The sequence below is a fragment of the Vombatus ursinus genome, unplaced genomic scaffold, assembly GCF_900497805.2.
Source record: "Vombatus ursinus unplaced genomic scaffold, bare-nosed wombat genome assembly UNPS02014812.1, whole genome shotgun sequence".
NCBI classification, from domain to species: Eukaryota; Metazoa; Chordata; class Mammalia; order Diprotodontia; family Vombatidae; genus Vombatus; species Vombatus ursinus.
This window is the reverse complement of record NW_020954590.1, coordinates 37,659,789-37,681,744: the sequence shown is the minus strand read 5'-3', so window position 1 is coordinate 37,681,744 and position 21,956 is coordinate 37,659,789. Positions and strand designations below refer to the sequence as shown.

At 35.7% G+C, this 21,956-nt stretch overlaps 1 protein-coding gene across 5 annotated transcripts in view; it reads right to left on the bottom strand.

The window, feature by feature from the left end:
* LOC114054137 (piezo-type mechanosensitive ion channel component 2) overlaps positions 1–21,956 on the bottom strand; it is a 527,965-nt gene that overhangs the window by 107,208 nt on the left and 398,801 nt on the right. For all 5 annotated transcript variants that reach the window (XM_027877280.1, XM_027877282.1, XM_027877281.1 and 2 more), the window contains 5 exons: positions 17,471–17,701; positions 15,119–15,242; positions 13,536–13,819; positions 11,338–11,486; positions 10,231–10,404 (listed from right to left, as the gene is read on the bottom strand). In XM_027877280.1, coding sequence (XP_027733081.1) covers positions 10,231–10,404; positions 11,338–11,486; positions 13,536–13,819; positions 15,119–15,242; positions 17,471–17,701 — 962 coding nt within the window. The remainder of the gene's footprint in view (positions 1–10,230; positions 10,405–11,337; positions 11,487–13,535; positions 13,820–15,118; positions 15,243–17,470; positions 17,702–21,956) is intronic.

The following is a 21,956-nucleotide window of genomic DNA, read 5'->3' as shown; positions in this document are numbered from 1 at the left end:
ACTCGGGTTCTAATGATTAGTCAGTAATGAGTGCTATCAACACCTAAACTTGACATTTTTCCCAGAGGAAAAAATGGTCAGAGTTTAGGATGTAGAAGCATGAAATGGCATCATGTAAGAGCAAGCATTTCATGGCTTCACAGGGGGACTTACTCATTTTGGTGGATTGGTAATTTTTTCTTGATGCTGCTCAAAGTAATTGAAATAGAAAGGAAAAAAAGGAGATGAGAACAGAAGGATTAAAAGGAATGTCAGAGATTACATATCATGCTACACAACATCCACTAGTGCATTCCTGTATGCCATCTGCTGTAGCTTTCTAATGCCAAATGCATTCCAGAGTGGCATTAATGACATGCGTTTATTAAGAACTGTATACTAAGCACAGATGGACAGTGGAGGACAGCATTGTAAAGAAGGGTGTATAAACTCCCAAGGGGCATTATCATAGCATGCTCTTAAGTAATGCAGCAAACTGTCTCACATGAATCATACCATTCACATTTTAAATAAATTTTCATCTTTTTAAATGAAGTATGCTTTTAGTCAACCTTTGCATAAACTCATTCCACTCTACCCTCACATAAAACACTACACAGAGGAAGCCAAATGCTTTTAGCCTTAAGAAGTCTATAATATGTGCAGTTCTGGTATTTGGTGATTTAACATCTTACTTTGGACAGTAGTAAGAAGGAATGTGTGAGAACTCTGTGCATGAGTGAGAATGAGTATTGAGGGATGATAAATTCTATGTTTCTGGTCAATAAACCAGGATCATAGGATTCAGACACGGAAAGGACCACAGAAACAATCTATTTCAATCCCTCTCATTTTATAAATGAAGAAATGGAGAGCCAGTGAAATTAAATGATTTACTTAAGATCACACTTCTCTGCCTCAGTTTCCTCATTTTTAAAATAAGGAGTTTGGACTAGTAGAACTCTAAGGTTCCTTTCAGTTTTAAATCCTACAGTCCTATTGAGTGGAAAAACTACTAGAATCAGACTAACTACAGACAGAGTTTCCAATTCTTGGAAAAAAGAAACCTACCAAAAGCATAACACTGGATCAAGGGAGCAAGAATGTAGAAAGTTAAACTAAAAAACAGTGAAGAGAAAGCTAAAGAGTGATGTTTTCTCAATATTGGTGGGGCAATTTATGACGACCATTTCTTACTGGTCATTTTGGCTTTGTCATATGTATGTGTGTCTATCTGCAGGTTTTTGTCTTCAGAAAATACATCTAATGTTGAGCTATGTGACCACATTCTACCATCCCAGTGGTTCTTTCAATCATCTAGAGAATGTGTCTTATCAAAAGTTAATCCAGGTATGCTCTATTGAACTTTATGTATGTATTTGTTCCTCTAGCAGTACCTAGTCATATGCACTACAGCAGCACAGCATTTCCTGTTACAAGTTAGAAACTATTTTTTGTAATAACAATAAAGGATTCAATAGTCCATAATCCTGAAAGGTAGTGTATCTAGGGCATTCAGGGGAGTCATCATCGTGTAGTAGAAAGAATACTCGCCTTGGAGTCAAAGGACCTGGGTTCCAATTATGTCTCTGCCCTGTTACTTATTGCATATGTGACTTTGGACAAATCACTTAATCTTGGGTTTCATATGCACATATTTGCATATATACACATAGCCACTTATGTGTATATAAAATATATATGATGTAAACTGCTATACATTGTACAAAAAAGGTAATGCTAATCTTGAAGAAAGTTCTTATCTTCTCTTCCCTTTTGTATTCAACACCTGGTTCACAAAGCCCATCTCTGAAAATTATTGCCAGAAAAGGTATGAAAGTATTTGAAAGCACTACCAAAGCACACAGTGCCTTGTTATTGTTGTTCAGTTGTTTTTCAGCTGTCTCCTACTCCTCCTGACCCCATTTGGCATTTTCTTGGCAAAGATACTTGAATAGTTTGCCATTTCCTTCTCCATCTCATTTTACAGATGAGGAAACTGAGGCAAACAGGGTTAAATGACTTGCCCAGAGTCATACAGCTAGTAAGTGTGTTAAAGTGGTTTTGAACTCAGGAAGATGAGTCTTCCTGACTCCAGGCCTGGCACTCTATCCACCATGCCACCTAGCTGCCCTAATTTTTTGCTTCCATGTAATAAAATTCACTCCATGGGTGAATGACTTGTATTTTCACCCATTTGTATATTCACTCTGCTGCCCATGTCTATATGATTGTGTGCAACTTTAATGAACGGTATGTACACAGAGAAGATAAAGGTCAATTATAGATGTCAGAAGTATAACTGATGGATAATTTAAAAAATTAACAGTAGAAGAGGACTAACATCTTTATCTTATGTCCAGCCAAACCTATCTATCTTAGTTAAACTTGCATAAACGTTTATGAACCTATTAGAGGGATTTTACATTTTTCAATTAATGAAAAGAACAAAGAAATCTAAGTAAATGCTTGTTGCCTCTGGTTGCTTATGTGTCTATGTTGGGGTTCTTTTACATTTTAAGTGGAGGGGGAGGTGCCTTGATGTACCAAACCCTGGACAATGAATCAATCACTAAATGGTTAATCTCATCAATCAGTGTACAGCCACCCTAGCAGAGGCAGATCCTGCCAGTTACTCAGACACAGATTCAAAATATCAGTGGAACTTCCTTCCTCAGGCCTCTTACTTGTGGACTATTTTGTAACATATACATAATATCAAAATATGCACATAAAGAACAACAAAAAGATGATTCTTTTACACATTGAGGAGTAGAAACATTTCAAAAACACATACAGAATGAAACATTTCATTGCAATATGAAATGAAGTGGAATTTGGGATTTCTTTTTCTACCTCATAAACTCAAGGTTGCTATCTTAGACATCTTAAGAGAACTGGTAATGACATAAGTACAACTATATCCTTCAAGACCCACATACCATACCTGTAGTCTATCTTTCCCCACAGTGGCTTTTCCTTTTCTTTCCCCTGTGTTTTATTTTACATTATTTATACTAGTAAGGCCATGTATTTGTTATTAACATCTTCATTTCTCAGAATTTTTAACATGCTTCTGACTACCTCTTTCATAAATGCTCTTCTTTTTATATGCCTTCCATTCTTTTGCAACTGGAAGCCTAATATTGCATAAATACTTTCACAACAAGTATTTCATCATGACATGGAGTAGAAGTTCCGTGAAGTAGGAGAATTGTAACTATACTGGAGCATTTGTGGTCATCATTCCAGCAGGAGAAGTCTGGGTATCTAGTAGTACAAAATCTCTAAATAAGGTGATATTAGGAGAGATCAACAATATTTAGAATCATAGTCAAAGGGGTCTGATTCTGTCTGATTTGGATAAGTCTCTTAATATCCTCATATCAAAATGTCCATTTAATAAAATGAAAATCCTATCAGAATATCACCTCACTAATTTATCCCAACATATTTCTGGAATGGTGGATCATTCGAATTGAAGCTTGGTTGAACTTACCTTTGAACATGCTAGGAAGAAAGAGTTTGCCAAGCATATTAACACTATAAACAAGATTTCAAGTGGAATGTTTAAAGTAACTAAGATAATAAATTCTTCTCAAGAACATCTAAAAGACCCATTTTCATTTTTATTGGTAAGCTAATTATAAGTAATAAAAAGCAATTCCCTTAAGCAATCCTACTAGAGTATTTTGTCAGGCCAGCTCTACTTACTTAATGAATGTGTTGGAAAGAAATAAAAAAAAATTTTCCTTTTAAATATTCAGGTTCATACTTTCCATTGATTCAAATGGACCTTCACAAAGGTTAGTCCAGATTAATGATTTCCCGGCATTTGCAATTTTTGGTACAGTGAAAAGAATATCAGTGCTTGAGAGTCAGAGGGCCTGAGTTCAAATCTCACCTCTGTAAGTTACTAACTGGGTGACTTTGGGTAAGCCACTTAATTTCATTTGACCTCAGTTTCCCCATCTGTAAAATAAGAAGATTGGACCAGAGAGTCTCTGAGGTCCCTTTCAAATCTAGATCAATGCTGCTATGACTCTATCCCTGAATTGTAGAAACACTGTGATATACAGCATGTTGCTTTAATACCCTGATTATTAAGTACTATTCAATTCAATTAGACAAACGCATTAAATGTCTACCATGTGCAAGGCACTGTGCTGGGTGTTTGGGGTGTAAATATGAAATAAGACGCATTCTTTGTCATGAAAAAATTTATCTACCTGGAGTCAGACAAGAGAAAGTCTACAACTGATGTGTTGCTGTGCAACAGCTACACATCTTATCTAGTTTAGAACTACATTCCCCATGAGGATGAAGGGCAACTCTTCCACCATGATAAGGGGAAATAAGACATGTCTACAGATAACTATGGTATAAGGAATACTGCGATTAGTAGGAGGGAAAGTTCCCAAAGTGTTATGGGAAATCTTAGGAAAGGTCATTTTCAGCAGGATAGTTTGGGGAATACTTCATAGCAGAAATGGGTGCATGAGTTAGTCCTTGAAGGAAAGGAAGAATTTCAACAAGTAGAGATGGGATGGGATTTATTACAGGCATGGGAGTAAGCAAAGGCATAAAAAAATGGGAGAGGCTAGGATGAATATGTGGGATGGTCACTAGTCTACTCTGGCTAGATGTAGAGTACATGCAAGGGAATAGTGTGACAAGAAGCTGGGAAAGGTAGGTTGGATCCAGATTAAGGCTAATCTTTAATGTCAGGAAGAATAAGTAACTGAAGGTTTTTGAGTAGAGGAATGATATAATCACAGGATTACAAACTGTGGACTAGAGGTCCACTAGAGAAAGACTAGTTAGATAACTATTAAAATAATTTCACATGACAGCCTCTAAAATGCTTGAACATATGGTCCCATGGAGTTTTCTCTTCTGCATATTAAATATCCACAATTCTTTAAACTGATCCTCATATAACATGTTGAGATTAAAAATGTTTTGAAAACATTAAAGAGCCACAGAATTTTGAATTCTTAACATTAACCTCATCATACTTGCTGATTTTGCTTGGTGTAGGAATTTTTTAAAAAAACCTTAGCATCAATATAGAACACCAAAAGGATCCCCTCTGATTTTGGGTAAATGGGTCACAGGTGCCTGTTCTTGAAACAAATCTGAAACAACTGCCATAAGGCCTATTCAATAGCACAAAGTCAATCAAAGGGCTCCACAGGAAAAAAAAATATGGAAGAAAATTATTCTGAACCTATACTGTGCCTCCTGGATCTCTTCCTGGAACAACTGGAAAGTGCATTAGGAGCAACACAATCTTAGAAGGATGAGATTTTCAGAGTCACCAAAAGCCCTACATTGGAGTCTAGTAACTATACTTTCTCTCCATAGACGTGAAAACCTAAGTGTAACCTTTATTCCTCCAGTGGAGATGACAACATGTTTGTTAAATTTGAAATATATAAAATAATCAGTTAAATTTGTTTTGAATCAAGTATGACAAAAAAAAAACCAGTTGATTTACTTTCCAAATGGCTATTATGGCTCTGTAGAGACTTGGGTCTTATGTCCTATTTTCCCAGAATTTACTACTTAAGATTTAATCCAAAGATTTAGTCTAAGCTCAAGGGTAAAAAAAGACCAGCTTAATGGCCAAGAGCTCAGGAAGCTTCATATCTTGTGCTTGTGAATTAAATGTGAAGAAAACAATAAAACCATGAAGAGTGAGGCAGATGGGAAAAATGAAAACTGGATTGGGAAGTGGGATACCAAAGATTTGTCCTAAGCTCTGCCGCTAATTAATTAACTGTGTGAATTTAGTTTCCTCAGTAAGATTTAGGAGTTAGATTAAGGTCTTTTCCAGCTTTGACCATTTTATAAAGAAACTATATTCATGTGTTTATCACTTTATTTCTGTTGTTGTTCACTTGTTCAGTTGAATCCAAATCTTTGTGACCCTGTGGATGCCAGTGCTGTCCATGGGGTTTTCTGGGCAAAGATAATGGTGTAGTTTGTCATTTCCCTCTCCAGTGGATTAAGATAAACAGAGGTTCAGTGGGGGTCATACAGCTAGTAAGTGTCGAAGGCCAAATTTGAACTCAGGTCTTCCTACTCCAGGTCCAACACTCTATCCACTGAACTACCTAACTGCCTCCAGTATTTCTTCTCAGTATACTAATCTCTGAGCTAGCTTTTTATTTCCATTAATAACATAGAAATAGTAGAGTATTTTCAATCTTTGAGCATTGATATGCATGAGCTAAATCTTCTTTAATGGCACTAACTTTTCTACTTTTATGGCACTACCTTTTCTTTTATGGAATTTGGGTGGATTTGTCAACTCTTCCACTATATTATAAAATCAGGAATGTTAAAAAGGACAGATGCTGTCTTATTAGATTTTGTACACTCATAATACCTAACACCATGATTCCATTCAGTAGGTACTCAATAAAAATTCATCAAATAAACTAAAGCCTGATGCTCCTTATTCCAAGTATATTCTAATTCTTTCCCCAAATGGATGAGAGTTAATGTTTTCATCTGAAATAGATATTAATATTTTGGAAAGTGAAGATATCTTAAATTTAAAGAAACTGATTGTAATCTTGTTTTAGTCATATATTTCTGATGCCCTTCTGTAAGTAGGCAAGATTTAAAATAAGCCTCTGAACTACATAATTCTATCAAGAGAACTGGCTAAATGGTGAAATGATTTCAAATTGAAAAGAAAAGGACTAAGTGATGACCAAATTAAAAATGTCTGAATTCATAAACATAACAAACAAATGAGTTAATGCTAAATAATGCATCCATGAAAATACCCTAATACTGTTCTGATAAATAACTTTTTTTACTTAAGTAAGAAGGAGAATAAAACAAGGCACAGTTTTTGGAAAAGAAAATGAAACATTGAAGTACCCACCTATTTATTATTAGATATACACGACCATTGACTTTGGCATGGCTATAAGGTGAGAGACGGAAGCACAAGAGTACATGCGATGGCAATGGGAAACAAGTTAAAGAGAGAAAGAGGAAATTATTAAACAGGAATGAATGAAGGAGTTTCTTACAGAGGCATATACAGAGATAGATTATTATGAATATTATCACTATGAAGCTGACAGTTCTGAAAGTTTCTCTGTCATACAGTGAAAAAATGTCGGCAGCATAATACAGGAGCAATACAGAGATCAAAAATATGGCTAAAGCAAAAATATGTAAGAAACAAGAGGCCTAATTTTTATTTGCCTCTTTTTATTTTTGGCCCCCCCAATCATACTTTATTAAAATTCTTCAAGTTTTAACTTCTATCATATATTTGTGAATGAAAATAAAACTTTTAAAATATCAGTTCCTTCCTCTGGACCAAAAATACTTAACTAACCATGCTCAGGCATACATCTGACATTTCTCAATGTATATATAAAAGTGCGTGTGTGTATGTGTGTGTGTGTGTGTGTGTGTATGTGTTTACTTATGTGGGCCACTCAATGTTAAAATGTATAACATCAACTTCATGCAGATAGAGAAAGATATAGGTAGACATATGTCTAGATGCATACATCTAGATAGATATGTAGACATCAATTTCATACAGATAGATGTACTAGATAAATACATGTTATGTACACCTTTAAAAAATCATGTCATCTTAGCTAAGTCAGTGAAAGGCAGACGGGCCCAATTCTAAGAGCTGTATGTATGTATGTATGTATGTGGAGTCTGCTTTACTTAGCAGCTAATGTGACTATTCACAAAAATATGAATTTTATACATTTTCATATATATTCTATGCAAAAATGATATGTTAAACAGGTAGAAAGTAGCTGGCTTTTAAAATAGCAAACAGCAGTGGAGAAATTAACATAATTCATGCTTTTTTAAAAACAGATCATTCTTGTTAATTACTCTTCTTGTATTCCACGAAGGCAGAATCAGAAAAAAATCATAGAAGTTGTTAAAACCAAACCCTTAAACACTCTCCTTCTCTGAGTCATTAAAATGTTTAAAAATACATTTCTTGGTATGAACCATTAGAAAAAGAAATAAATTTGGAGGTGTAAGATTAATGATGTCTTAAAAATGCTTCCAGAGGCATTTAGGTGGTCCAGTGGATAGAACACTGAGCTTGGAGTCAGGAAGAACTGAGTTCAAATTTGGCCTTAGATACTTAATAGTTGTGTGACTGTGGGCAAGCTAAAACCTCAGTTAGCTCAATTTCCACATCTGTAAAATGGAGATAATAATAACACCTATCTTCTGCAGTTGTGAGAATCAACTGAGATAATAATTGTAAAGCCCTAAGTTTTAACAGTACCTGGTACAAAGTAAGTGTTACCCATCATTATTGTTATAATTAATTACCTAAAAGCAGTTCTAAGTATATGATCTATAATAACAATTAAAATGGTTGAACCTATTAAGCCACTCGAGCAGTGGATTTTTACACTTACTTATGATAATAAAATGATAGTCTTGTTCTTTGTTATTTTTAATACTGCATCCATTTCCCACCCTTTGAGGGCATTTTTATAAGAACAGAAATGATCATCCCTCTTGATAGAACTCTACTGACTACCTGAGGTAACCCTTGCTGGTTTCTCACTTTAACATTTCGATGACAAAGAGATTTTTAAGCCAGAGCTTAGAGTTGTCAGTGCTTTGAAGAGGAGAAGTAATGGATTTCTATTTTCACATGAAAAAGTGAATATTTGGCCCATCTTTCATCATGGTCATGCAGTGGCTTGAAGGATATTGAGGGAGCCAACTCAGGAAGAAGAGAAAGCAGCACTAGAGTCTTGGCACCAGCAGAGGTTTTGATGGCAGTAATCCAAATTGTATAATCAAACCCACACTGTGCACACTGCTGTGATCCTTTCAAGAAAGAAGCCTGAGTTGAAACAATAGACTTTCCACACGCTTTACAAGCCCTAAGAATTAACACCACTGCTGGCCGTTCAGTTAGTAGGTTAGTACACAGCTTATATGTGCATGGTCATGGATTTGAGTTGTGCTTGTATGGGTAGCATACAGTCTACTACTGTGGCCTGTTTTGCAAAGGAAGAGGCAGGTCATGTGACAAAAATACCATCTCCAGAATCTTCTCTTCTGTGCTTAAATAAAGGATCTTAAAAGAGAAATACTCAAGGAAGGGAAGCAAAAAAAAAAAATTAGGGGAAAAAAGACACTGGTAGAAATTTATTGACATTAGTTGCCTTTCACCAAAAGCTACTTATACGCTATCCAAGAGACCCATCTTGATTATTTTAATGTAATCTCTGTATCTGAAAGTGAGGTGACAACACCCAAGTTCATATAACATCTTACATACTCAGAACCACCCGTGATGCCATACTAAAATTAGAAGTACTTTGCTCTTGCACTGTCAGTAAAAGCCAAATGCAAATAAACTTTTTAAAATTACAGTAAAGTCTTGTGTCCAACTAAAAATCTAAAGATGACTTCCTGTTGTCAGTCAGTATAATTCTGAATTATTTGTCCCAGGGACCCCAACTTTAATTGAAGAGGTACCTTTGCTTTTTCCAATTATACACACACACACACACACACACACACACACACACACACACACACACTGATTTAGTATTTGGCAACTAGATTATAAACTGCTCTTTAGGGACGGCTGCCAACCATACACCTCCTTCTACTGGGATTCCTCATGAGTTTCAGAGAGTGGTAGGTACTGCTGGCCCATGGCCTGGAGATCCACCAGTACGGCTTCAACATCAATAAGGAGATTATGATAGACTGGTTAGAGAATCCTGAACTACTCAAACCTGAACTATTCATTGGTGTGTGCTCAGGGAAAGAAAAATGAATTTAATTCTTATTGGCAAAATATGATTAGGAAGATGCAAAATGTTTAAAAATAAAGTTATATAATATTTTAAAAAGTTAATTATAAAGTATGCTGGAGTTTATACTGCTCCTGTCTAATAGAAAACACATCTGTCTAAGTATACATAAAACAACAGCTGTCTATACAGCTATTATGCAGTGAACATGATCTCTTACATTGGAACATCTACCTATATATTTGTGCCAAAGTTAGTTAATATTCAGTTCAAGAGAGGTCAGTCAAAAATTTTACATTTCTTCATTTTTTTCTTCCTTTCTTTGATTGGACTGGCAGGTATGCAAAATCCAAGGTTTAGGCTAACTATGGAATCATAGGCTTGACAAATAATCTTCCTTTAAGGTAACCTTTAAGGTCCTTCGGAAGAACAACTACCCATTTTATTTGTTTACCTGTAGATGGTGTTGTCCTCTTTGCTGGGTATAGACTTTAGGTCTGTGAGCTCCAGGAAGTGGTCATGAAAATAATGAAGGTGTAATATACACACCAGCAAGAAGGAAGTTGGGATAAATATGCGAGTAAATAGCTCTGTAATAGTAAACTTCTTCAAACCAAGATCTTCTAGCCTGAAAAGAAAACCAGTATTCCATTCAGCCATTGAAAATGCACACTGCAGAACTTTTTAGAGATTTTATATATGTAAACACACATATATGTTCATGAATTTATGACTGTGCCTTTCCATATATAATTTATGTATTACATTTTGAAATTCTTGGTAAAAGGAATACAGAAAATATTGCTGTTAGATCCCTCACTTGTATTTATCATCCCTCTTACATATGACTGGAAAGACATACAGTAGATCACTATGACAAGCTACTGTCATTTCTTAATATTCAACTTTGGAAAAACTCTTCCAGTTACTAATTACCATATTGACTTTACTCTATACATTGTTCTGATTCTCTTCACTACAACTACACACACACACACACACGCGCGCGCGCACATACACATACATACACAGATTTAAACATTCACTTCTAGTGAAGTAAAGGAAAGTTCAGGTAAGATTAGAAGCCTATGTATATTTTCAAAAATGTCGACCTCTAAGCAACATCTAGAATCTTGTAGACATGTCATAAAAATATCAGTGAGACATATCATGTGCCCCAGCTGGATATGGAGGCAGGTTTCTATCTGGTGCTCCCCAAACTTAGGGGAGGCTTTCCTATATACATTTGTAAAAATGTCTTCTCTGCAGGCTGTATATTAAAGAATCAGGCCTCTATTGTTTAGTAAGAAAAATTTTGGGAGAAAGATATAAATGAGGAAATATTCCTTGTGTAAATGTAATTGGCTAAGATAATATTTTGCCAAGTCACAGTTTGCTTAGGTAAAACAAAATCATTCATGTTTCTGGTTCTAAAAATTAGGGCAGAAATTTCACCACAATTCTTTATTTTTAATACAAACATTAAAAAATGCTTTCAAATGATGTAGATCTTGATTACAGCCACTACTCTGATAACCCAAAGAAAACTAAACATACTCACTTTTTTTGATTCAATCCTGTCATATTCTCCCATAGGCCTGGGAAATTTTCAAACTGATATGTGTATATGAAGATAAGCACCAGCATAGTGTAAATAACTACTGACATCCAAAAATATTTTAGTATCTTCCTCCACCATTCATAGTGGACCTGGGAATCAGACATTGCAAAAGAATAAAGAAAGGCTACAGAATGATTGATGTAGCAAATCTGTTTAGCTAATACGTAAAACTGGGTATATGGACTTTTTGGGGGGAAATTACAGTATCAGGTTACCAACTCTGTATACAATATGTATGGAAATGTGTGTGTGTATGTGTGTGCATGTGTAGAAATCAGATCTCTTTCCATTTGTATACAGGTGGCTTCAAAGCTCTGAGATATGGGGTTAATACGGCTTTATCATAAAAACGTTGATACTTATTTGAGAAATCAACTAAATTTTGAAGAAATTAAAATTTGTGGTTATTTCAATTGAATAATTTTTCTTTCTTCATATGGTGAGCTCATATTTGTCTGCATTTTAATGAACTTTCTTGTGGATCAGCTGCATTAGTATTTTGATACTACACTGGCTGCTGTCATAGTTGTCTTGCTCTGTCCACTACAATAAGAAAAACACTAACTGGAGTTTGAAGACTCATCTCCAGAGCTCACTATCTGTGTTACTCTGGGCAAGTCACTTAACCCCCCTGGGCTTCAGTTTCCTCATTCACAAAATGGAAGGTTGAATTTGATGGCCTCTAAGGTTCCTTCCTTCTCTAAGTCTCTGACCTTATGAGATTACAAATTCATTGGAGTATTATCTTTTAATTCTATTATTTGAAGTCTTCTATAAGTTTAATGAAAATAAGCCTTTTCATTAATGCTTTTACTAATGTAATGATCCAATATTATACCAATGCAATGGGATTTTGCTTTTCCCTCCCCCCCCACCCAAACCTGGGCCTTTGATTTTATTGGTATAGAAAACTCCCAGATAAGGAAACTCTTTCTACTAGTGGAGTACCTTCTCCCCAACATACAGTCTTAGAGCTGCCTATAGCACTGAAAGGTTGCCTAGAATCATACGGCCAATATCTGCCAGAGGCAGGATTTGAACCCAGTTCTTCGTAGTTCTGAAGTAAGTTCTTTATACACTAGGACAGCTTTTTTCCTTTTAAAAGTTATTTCATTTGTTGCTTCTGGACTTAGTTAGACCTAGGTTCAAATCATTTCTCTGACACTTATAACTTTGTGACCTAGGCAAATCACCTAGTCTCTGAACCTTATTTTTCTCACTTACAAAACTGTACTAATCCTTGATGTTATATTCACCTCTTTAGGCTATTGGAAGGCTCAAATGAGATTAAGTTTTAAAGGGCTTTGCAAACTTTAAAGGACTAGATGTCAGTTACTTTTGGTTGGCATAGAATCTAGGGAATGCAACCTGTGTTTAGTAAGCAAAACATATAATTATAAAAAGTCGTTTCTGGGATCCAAAATCCAAACATAAATGCCCCAGAGGAAGCACTTAGTACTTTAGAATATCTATGCTATTACAGTGAACTTTAAATTGGAATAAGTGAATTCTAAATTAGGTAGAAACCTTGCTTAAAAATAAAAACTGAATTTAAATAATTATTTAAATATTACATATTGGCTTCAAAGATCCAAGATTTTGTGAATTTGAGTGCCTCTTTCACAATGTAGACTCCAACTCTCTATATCTTAGTAAATGGTCTTTGAAAGTTACAATGGCTGAAAAATTTATTCCCCTGTGGCCAACTTGGTGACAAGGTTCTCTGAACTTAGCTCAGTTCATCTTCTGTTGCAGACGCTTAGTCCATCACCATGTTACATGCAATACATTTTTAGCTTAGTAGAATATGTAAGAGCTTCTGCTCTGCTTGTGTAATCTATACAACTTCATTATCCCCTTCATGCCATGATGAAGCATTAGAGGAGGAGAAACTTTATGAGCATTCATTTTTAAAAAGCCAAATACTCCCATACCCTAATTTTGAAGAACTGAATCAACTCAAAGAAATAGTTTCAAATTCTAGGGCTCAATAGGAGTGAACGTTATCATCTGCCATCATACTCTTCATCCCCTTCTTCACTCAATCCATCTATTCTAGAGACTGATACATGACAATTATTCGAATGAATCTCTTAGAATCTATATGAAGTACACAGTATGGTTTGCCTTTTACATACCTGATACAAGGCCACACAAAACAGGAAGAGCACCATGTAGATGATTTTGTACATTACGATTGTACCCTCAAAGCTGACAAAGAAGAACATTCCTCCACAAACGTAAATCCAATATTTAATGAACATGGCCATCACCAAATTTCCCATCGCTTTCATGATGTCCTGGTCATCATCATCTTCATCATGATCTTCTTCTTTCTTGCTTTCCTGCTTTTTTATCTTTCCTTTATCTTCTTCCTTTTCCTTGGCCTCTTCTTCCACTTGCACGTCTTGTAGTTCATCATCTTCCAAAACAGAAAACTTACGTTTTTACTGTTTGCTTGTAGTACAATTATAATTACACTTGGAAAAAATGCAATTTAAATTTTTTCTGGGGTCCTGTACCTTTTTTCTCAAGTTCAACACTTAGGTCATAGTCAATTTAAGCACCTGTGATGAAATGTGTGATTTTGATAATCCAGCTGATGTGGTAGAGCAGAGTTAACAGACTTGAGTTTGAATCCTGTCTTTAACAATTACTACCTGTGTGACTATGATCAAGTCACTTAACCTGAATGGGCCTTATTTACTCCCATACCCTAATTTTGATTAAAGGAAGGTTCCTCATTTATAAGATAAGGGAGGTGAACAAGAGGATCTTTAATGTTCCTTCCAGCTCCATACCCTACAATACTATTCAAACAATTGGCTGATTCATGAATGCAACAATATTATACCAATTATTGGGCTGACTTGACCAATTTATTATGTTATTGTTACTGCTTAATCAAATAAAAATATCTAATCTGACAATCCTGCAGAAACATAAATAATATTCACCTAGAGGCCAGAAGGTGAACATATAACTTTTTTGTTCTTGTTTAGTCGTTTCGGTTGTGTGTGACTCTTTGTGACCCCATTTGAGTTTCCTTGGTAAAGATAGTATAGTGGTTTGCCATTTCCTTCTCCAGTTCATTTTATAAATGAGGAAACTGAGGCAAACAGGATTGAAAACTTGTCCAGGGTCACACGGCTAGCAAGTATCTGAGGCCAGATTTGAATTCAGGAAAATGTCTTCCTGACTCTAGGCCTGGAACTCTACCCACTGTACCACCTAGCTGGTGTTGATGTTGAAAAAAAAAAGTTTCCATTACTGGAGCTAAAAGGAAAACTCTAATAATGATCAGTCTTTCCCCAGGAAAGAATAATAATTTTGAAAACAAAACAGTCTGCTATTACATGTACTGATATTTCTTACTAAAGATTATGTATTTCCCTTTACCCCTCAAAAGGAATTAAACTCCTGTGATCAGAGAATGTAGAAAATATTATTCCATCTCTTTTCTCATACTAAGACAGTGAATTAAAATTAGACGGTGAGCTGGTGATGATGGGTGTAGTACAGAATATCCTCTTGGTTTTCTAATTCATTACTGATTCCCCATTATAAATCCCTTTTCTAAATAATTAACAGACAATTATCATGTGCTAACTATGCACATGGCACTGTACCTAATGTTGGGCATAAGACATGAACAATAACATAGCCTTTGCCCTCAAGGAGTTTACACTTAGGTATGCAGAGGACACTTTACACATTTTACCTTTTTCCTCATCTTCCTGGCTTCCAATTTTGACCTCAGATAAAAGAGCTTCCTTTAATCGAAGAGCTTTTTGCTCTGTGAGGTGCTGTCTTAGCAGCAGCCAGAAAGTAATGGTGAAAAGAATCTGAAAGCAGAAAGCAAACTCATTAACCATTTAAAATGTAAGTAATAATGTAACAAATCGACTATTCTTAAAACTTCTCACTCCTAAGGTGGGGGTGAGGGTGGCGGTGGGTGATGAGAAAAGCAAGTAGAGTATGTCATTTGAGGTGGAGTCAGTTATCCATTTTATTTCATCAGAAAGAAGTTTGCTTTTCGATTCCCTTTCATAAAAATGCCGGCATACACTTAGTGAGTGCCAGTAATGTACCCTGTATTGTAAGAGACCCTGAAGAAGAGTGATGATGATGCATTATCTGTGCAGTGACTGCACATTCTAAATTGCTTCCATCTGGGCAGGAAATCAACTTTTCAACAAGTGTTCTCCCTCAAGATGCTTGTCCTTGGTTGATTTCCTGTCCTCATTATGGCATTGTTACTATTTTTAAATAAGAATAGGCTCCTCTTTTTAAATCTTGCAATGTCCATTATAGACAGGAAGGAAAATGCATCACAGAAAATAAAACCCATTATTATTTCAATTATCATCCCAAAGAAGAAATAAGAAAAAAAATCCCAGTTGAGAGCTAGGACAATCACATTTTTATAACTGATTTTTAAGTGTTAGGGAGAAAAATTTTAATTAATACTGTGATGACTTATGAGAACTGCCTTCCTGACAAAGCCTATATCCTTTTTCATCTTGATGTCAGTGTTCATAGAGAGTAAATCCATCTAATAAATCTTCCCATGGATGTTTTTTGGGATATTTATTATTTTCCCCTACTAAACATAAGCTTAACATAACATTCCCACTTATCTGGAAGTCGGGCTTCTCAGCAAACTCAAATATATGAGACACTAACAAATCTAGAAGTCTCAGAGTCACTGAGTGTTTAGGAAAATGGCAGTCACAAATCTATATGCACTTTATTTTATTCTAAAGGAATGCAATTACCTTTAGATCAGAGCCTTACAATCTTAGTATTGCATAAAAATTAAATCCAGAATTGCTGGTCACCCTAAGCACACAATTATTCTTCCATCATGTAACTTTCTTTGCCAGGTTTCTGTAGATGTGTACCTACTCTTCACCATTGATACAAGTATAGTGGTGGGAGAGTGAGATTCAAGTTAATATATGCGATTATGATATATTTTGCATTGACTTTAACATGTTAGTATCTATAGTAAATTTCATTTTGTGTTTAAATAATTGTTATGTTTAAGATCTAAAATTGTGAATGTCAGATCATGTAAATACCATCCTTTGTGAGGAACTGGTTGAGATTATAGAAATTGCATTGTATGGAGTCTCCAGAGAGATGGTGGGTAGTGAGAGTATCATCAACAACTTAGGGCAATGCCATTACTGACGACTGGAATTTTAGTGCATCATCTACACAATGGGTACCATACCGAATGTATGCTGTCCTGTTAACAAAACAGGTAGTGAACTCCACAAAGTTCATCATTCAGAAATCAATCCTCTATTTAAAAAATAAGACTCAAATATAAGTGAATTTAGGAAGATAATGAAGCATCTATGAGCAAAAACATATCATGATACTATCATTAGGGGAAAGGAATCATTAAAATAGCATATTCTATTTCCAAAAAAAGCGTGCTTAATGGCAGGACAAAAGTATAAAACAATATCTTTATCAATATTCACTAGTCATATACAATGTGTTAATTAAGCTTAAAGATATACCCTATCTATTTAACTGTCATATACAAATTTGGTATCTTTCAACCCAAAGTAGCTTCTGTTGTTTTCTTGTTTTGACATCTGTATTTTCTTTCCAAACACCTCATTTTTAATGTAAACTAGTGATGTCAAATTCAGATGTTGACTATTGACTTAGAAACCCACAAATTAACATTATCTAAGTTGTATTGTATTTTTTATTTATTTTATTAAACATTTCTAATACATTTTAATCTGGTTCCAGCCACATTCAGTATTGTGGGGGCCTGCAGCTATTTGATACCTCTGCTGTAAACCGTTCTGTCATTGCTTAAAAGAAAAAAAAAAGCTAAGGAAAGAATAGATTCACTCATAGGATTTTAAGTGTTTAAAAGGATGAATTGTGGGACATAATAATTGTTTAAAATAGTTGCTCCATCTTTTTCTCTGATGAAAAAAAAATTTTTCTGAGAAGGATATTATTTAGCACCTGTAGGATTATTATAAAAATTTTTGCTTTGAAGTGTATATCCTCTAATTTCATTGCTATCTAGTCCACTTACCTTTGATGCAAGTTCCCCTGGTGCTTTTTTTTCTAGAAAACCTGGAACCTCTTTAATTTCTTCAAGGTCAAAAGACCATATGTATTGTAATGTCAGTAGTAGATTCCCATAAACAACCATGAAAGGAGAACTGATCATTGCATATTTTCTTCTGTTGCGAATCATCCAAAGAGTGCAAGACCAAATCAATAGCACAAAGGTCAGCCAGCTATGATATGTAATACTCCAGGCCTCAGTGGAAAAACAAAAAATAAGGTAGATTCATAATGGTTAACAGAATTTTTAAACCCCTTCACCCTAGAAAGTTAAAATTAGGTTAAATTAAAAAAGCTTGGATTTGGTTAAATAGTATTTGAATTGAGAGTGATTGGACATTGAAGGGAGAATGTGGAGCCAAATACTAGTATTTGGTGCTCTGAAGGAGAAAGAAATAGTTGCTTTTGTATAACATGACACTCTATGTCCTTTAAACAGTTCCTGGGGACTTTTTAAAGCCTTCTTCCTTAACTCGAAATATCTCTACTTTTATCCTGTCTCAGAATATCTAGCACAAAGTATCTTATGCTCTTTTATCCTCCAATCCTGCCTTCTTCTCTCTTAAAAGATTAGAAGCCAGCCATTGTGTGTTTGTGTGTGTGTGTGTGTGTGTGTGTGTGTGTGTGTATTGGGTGATTTGACCCACATCTAGAGTTAGAGGATAAAAAAGTTTGAGAACCACTAGTATAAGACATATAAGATAGATTCAGGGTCTACCAAAAATATAGTTTTATTTCTTTTGATAGGGATTAAATACACACACAAATATACATATAAATACATTACATGCAAATATATGCATATATATGTGTGTGTTTGTGTGTGTGTGTGTGTGTGTGTTGTATGTCAGGTATCTAGTCATATGAATCCAATTACTCAAAGTCAATCCAAAGGTAAGATTCTTTTTAGTAATGTCTTGATCAGAGTCCAAATGGCATACATTTTACCATTCAATCAATCAACAAGCATTTATTAAGCACTCACTATATGTCAACAGTGTGCTAAGCCCTGAGGATAGAAGTGGGATTAGAATGTGGTTTGATTTAAGGCAAAGAGAACAATCAGGAACAATTGTAATACTCTGGGAATGAGGTGATAAGGGCCTGCAACAGGAAGGTAGTTTTTTGAGTGGAGAAAAGAGAGTGTATTCAAGAGATACTGGGAAGGCAGAAACAGTAAGATATGGTAACAGATTGGAAGGTGGAGTGAATGTGAGAGAGGAGTCAAAGATTGTATGTTGATTACAAGTCTTGGTGACTGGGAGCATGTCAGTGCCTTTGCAAGTAATAGAGAACTTAAAAAGAGGCAGCGAATTTAGAAGAAAAGACAATCAGCTTTTTTGGGTACATTGTGTTTAAGATACATAAAGGACATCCATATGGAAATGTACAATAAATAGGCAGTTGGTGATGTGAGGCTGCAGCTAGGTGGCACAGTGGATAGTGCCTGGTTTTGACTCAGGAAGACTCATCTTCTTGAGTTCAAATCCAGCCTCAGACACTAGCTTGGGCAAGCCACTTAATCCTGTTTGCCTCAGTTTCCTTAAAATAAGCTGGAGAAGGAAACCACTCCAGTATGTTTTCCAAGAAAACCCCAAATGGGGTCATGAAGAATTGGACAAGACTGAAAATGACTGAACAATAGCAAGATGTGGGACTGCAGTTAAGGAGATAAGCAAGAGCTAGAGATAGAGATCTGTGAATCATTTGCATAGAAATGTTAATTGAACCCATGGGAGCTGATAAGATCAGCAAATGAAAGTGCATTAGAGAGAAAAGAAAAGAGGGTTCAAGACAGACCATTGGAGATGGGGCAGATATCCACAGTTACTGGGTAAGATATGGATGACGATCTAGCAAAAGAGACTGAGAAATAGCAGTTAGAATAGGTAGAGGCAGAACCAAGGAAGGACAGAGTCATGAAAATCCAGTGAGAAAGGAGTATCCAGGAAGAAAAAGTATTCATCAGTATCCAATGTGGCAGAGAAGTCAAGAAGATTACATATCTAGGAGAGGCCATTAGATTTTGGAAACAAGTGATTCCTGGTAATTTTAGAGAGAACAGTCAGTTGAGTGATGTGGTCAGAAGCCAAACTGCATAGGGTTTAGAAAAAAAATGTGATGAGATGAGGTGGAGGCACCAAATGTAGACAGCTTTTTCAAGGTGTCTAACTGAGAAGAAGAGGAAAGATATATAGTCTGATAGCTACTAGGCACGGTAGGATCTACTGAGATTGTTGTTGTTTAAGGATGGGGGAGAACTTAGATGCGTTTGTGGGCAGCAACAAAAGCATGGAGGATGGTAGTGGGGCAATCTGATGGAAATTGTAAGTAGGAACAGGATCAAGAGTGCATGGAGAGGGTTGGCCATTAGCAAGAAGAACCTCATCATCAGAGATTGGAGTAAATGAGGATACAATGGGGAATGAAGTCAAAGAGATGTGAAAGAAAGAGAGAAGAGGAAGCAATTAGCAAACAGCCTCCCAAATTCCTTCCAAAGAATAAAAAAAGATTTCATTTGTTAATCGTTCTCAAAGGTGGATGCCAGTACATTTTCCAAATCAACTTATAAATATTTTCAACACTTGACTGTTCAAGAAACTGATTTATCTAAATTAGTTCCTTGTCAGTATGTCTGATAAAGGATTTTCTGGGAGAAGAGATTGAAAGTACTACCAAAGCGGTTTGGGAGTTATCTGGATTTCAATTGGCACCATAATCTTTATTCCTGATTAGATCAGGTAATCAAGAGTAGAGTGTGATTACAAAACAATTTATGAAACAATTTTCTTGCAAGTCTTCCTAAATAAAATCGGTTTGGAACAAATAAACATAGGCTTTCTACATTGCTTCCCTAAAGTATATTCTGGTTTTACGGCAATGCATTATTTATAATAGGGTTATTTAAAGCAGGTGAGCATTATAAAATAAGGGCAGCTAGGTGGCTCAGTGGATAGAGTTTGGAGCCTGGAGTCAAGAAGATTCATCCTCTTGAGTTCAAATCTGACCTCAGACTAGTTGTGTGACCCTTGGAAAGTCACTTAACTTTGTTTGCCTCAGTTTCCTCATCTGTAAAAGGAGGTGGAGAATGAGATGTCAAATCATTCCGGTATCTTTGCCAAGAAAACCCCAAACAGGGTCACAAAGAATCAGACATGAATGAAACTGAACAACAGTGTTATAAAATATCAACAAAAATTCATTTATTATTTTAAAAGTTATTGTCAACTTTCTCTACCACTACCATGAAATTTTCTCATCCTGGAAGTTCACTCTAACCCTGCAATTCCCACTGGAAGTACTACTTCTCTCTTATTGGATGTCTACTCCCAGAACTTCCATTTAATTATGGTGTTTGGGCCAGCTGTGTCTTCATTTCTCTCCAGGATACACACTAGACTTTCTTTACCACGTCCATACTAGGTAATTTCATGTCTCTTCCTCTACTTTCCAGCTTCTGTTTATTTGCTGTCCACTAGAATGTAAGTTCACTAAAGGCTGAGACTGTCTTAGTTTAGTGTTTAGAGTTTAGTGACTGGCACAGAATAAATGCTTAACAAGGGCAGCTAAGTGGCACAGTAGATAGAATGTGGAGCTTTCAGTCAGGAACTCTCATCTTCACGAGTTCAAATCCAACTCCAGGCACTTACTAGTTCTGTGACTCTGGGAAAGTCACTTAATTTTATTTGCCCCAGTTTCCTCATCTATAAAAGCAGCTGGAGAAAGAAATGGAAACCCACTCCCCTAAATGGGGTCACGAAGAGTCAGACATGACTGAAATGAATCAACAACAACAAAGTGCTTAATAAATGCTTGTTGACTCACTGACAGTCTTTGAAGGATTTTTTAAAATATCAGAAAAAGTAGGGAGATAGTGGTGGGTGTGAACAGGTTGAAATAGATAACCAATAAGGAAACTCAAAGAAAGAAGGGAGGAAAACATGCCCTCTATGAATTGAATGATAGGAAGAGAAGTTGGACCAGTTATGTGGCAGGATTGAAGGATGACAGATGGATAGTAATTGTGCTCCACTAGTACCTTCACAATATCTAGAGGGTGAAGAAGGCCTCTGGATGGTTGGATGGAACTCCTGTGAGAGAATATCAAAAGAGCTGCACAGCAGGGGCAGAGGTCCCAATCTGTATCACTGGAGGGAACTTGAGCCATTTGAGTATTTGGATATTTTCAACATCAAGTCCCCACATTTAATTTTTTCCATTTTATTATTTTTTCATCTTTAGAGTTTATAAAAATTAGATCACCTTTAATTTGGTTTATCACAATAAATAACAGTAAAAAAAAGGAAGCTATAATTCTGCCATTCTCTTGTGGGTCAGGGAGAGTTCTATCCAGTCATTCCAACTTAAACTGATTGCTATTTACTCACACACACTTACTAAGAGGGAGAGACATAGAAGTGTCAAAAATCCCCCCTCTTTAATTTTAGGGG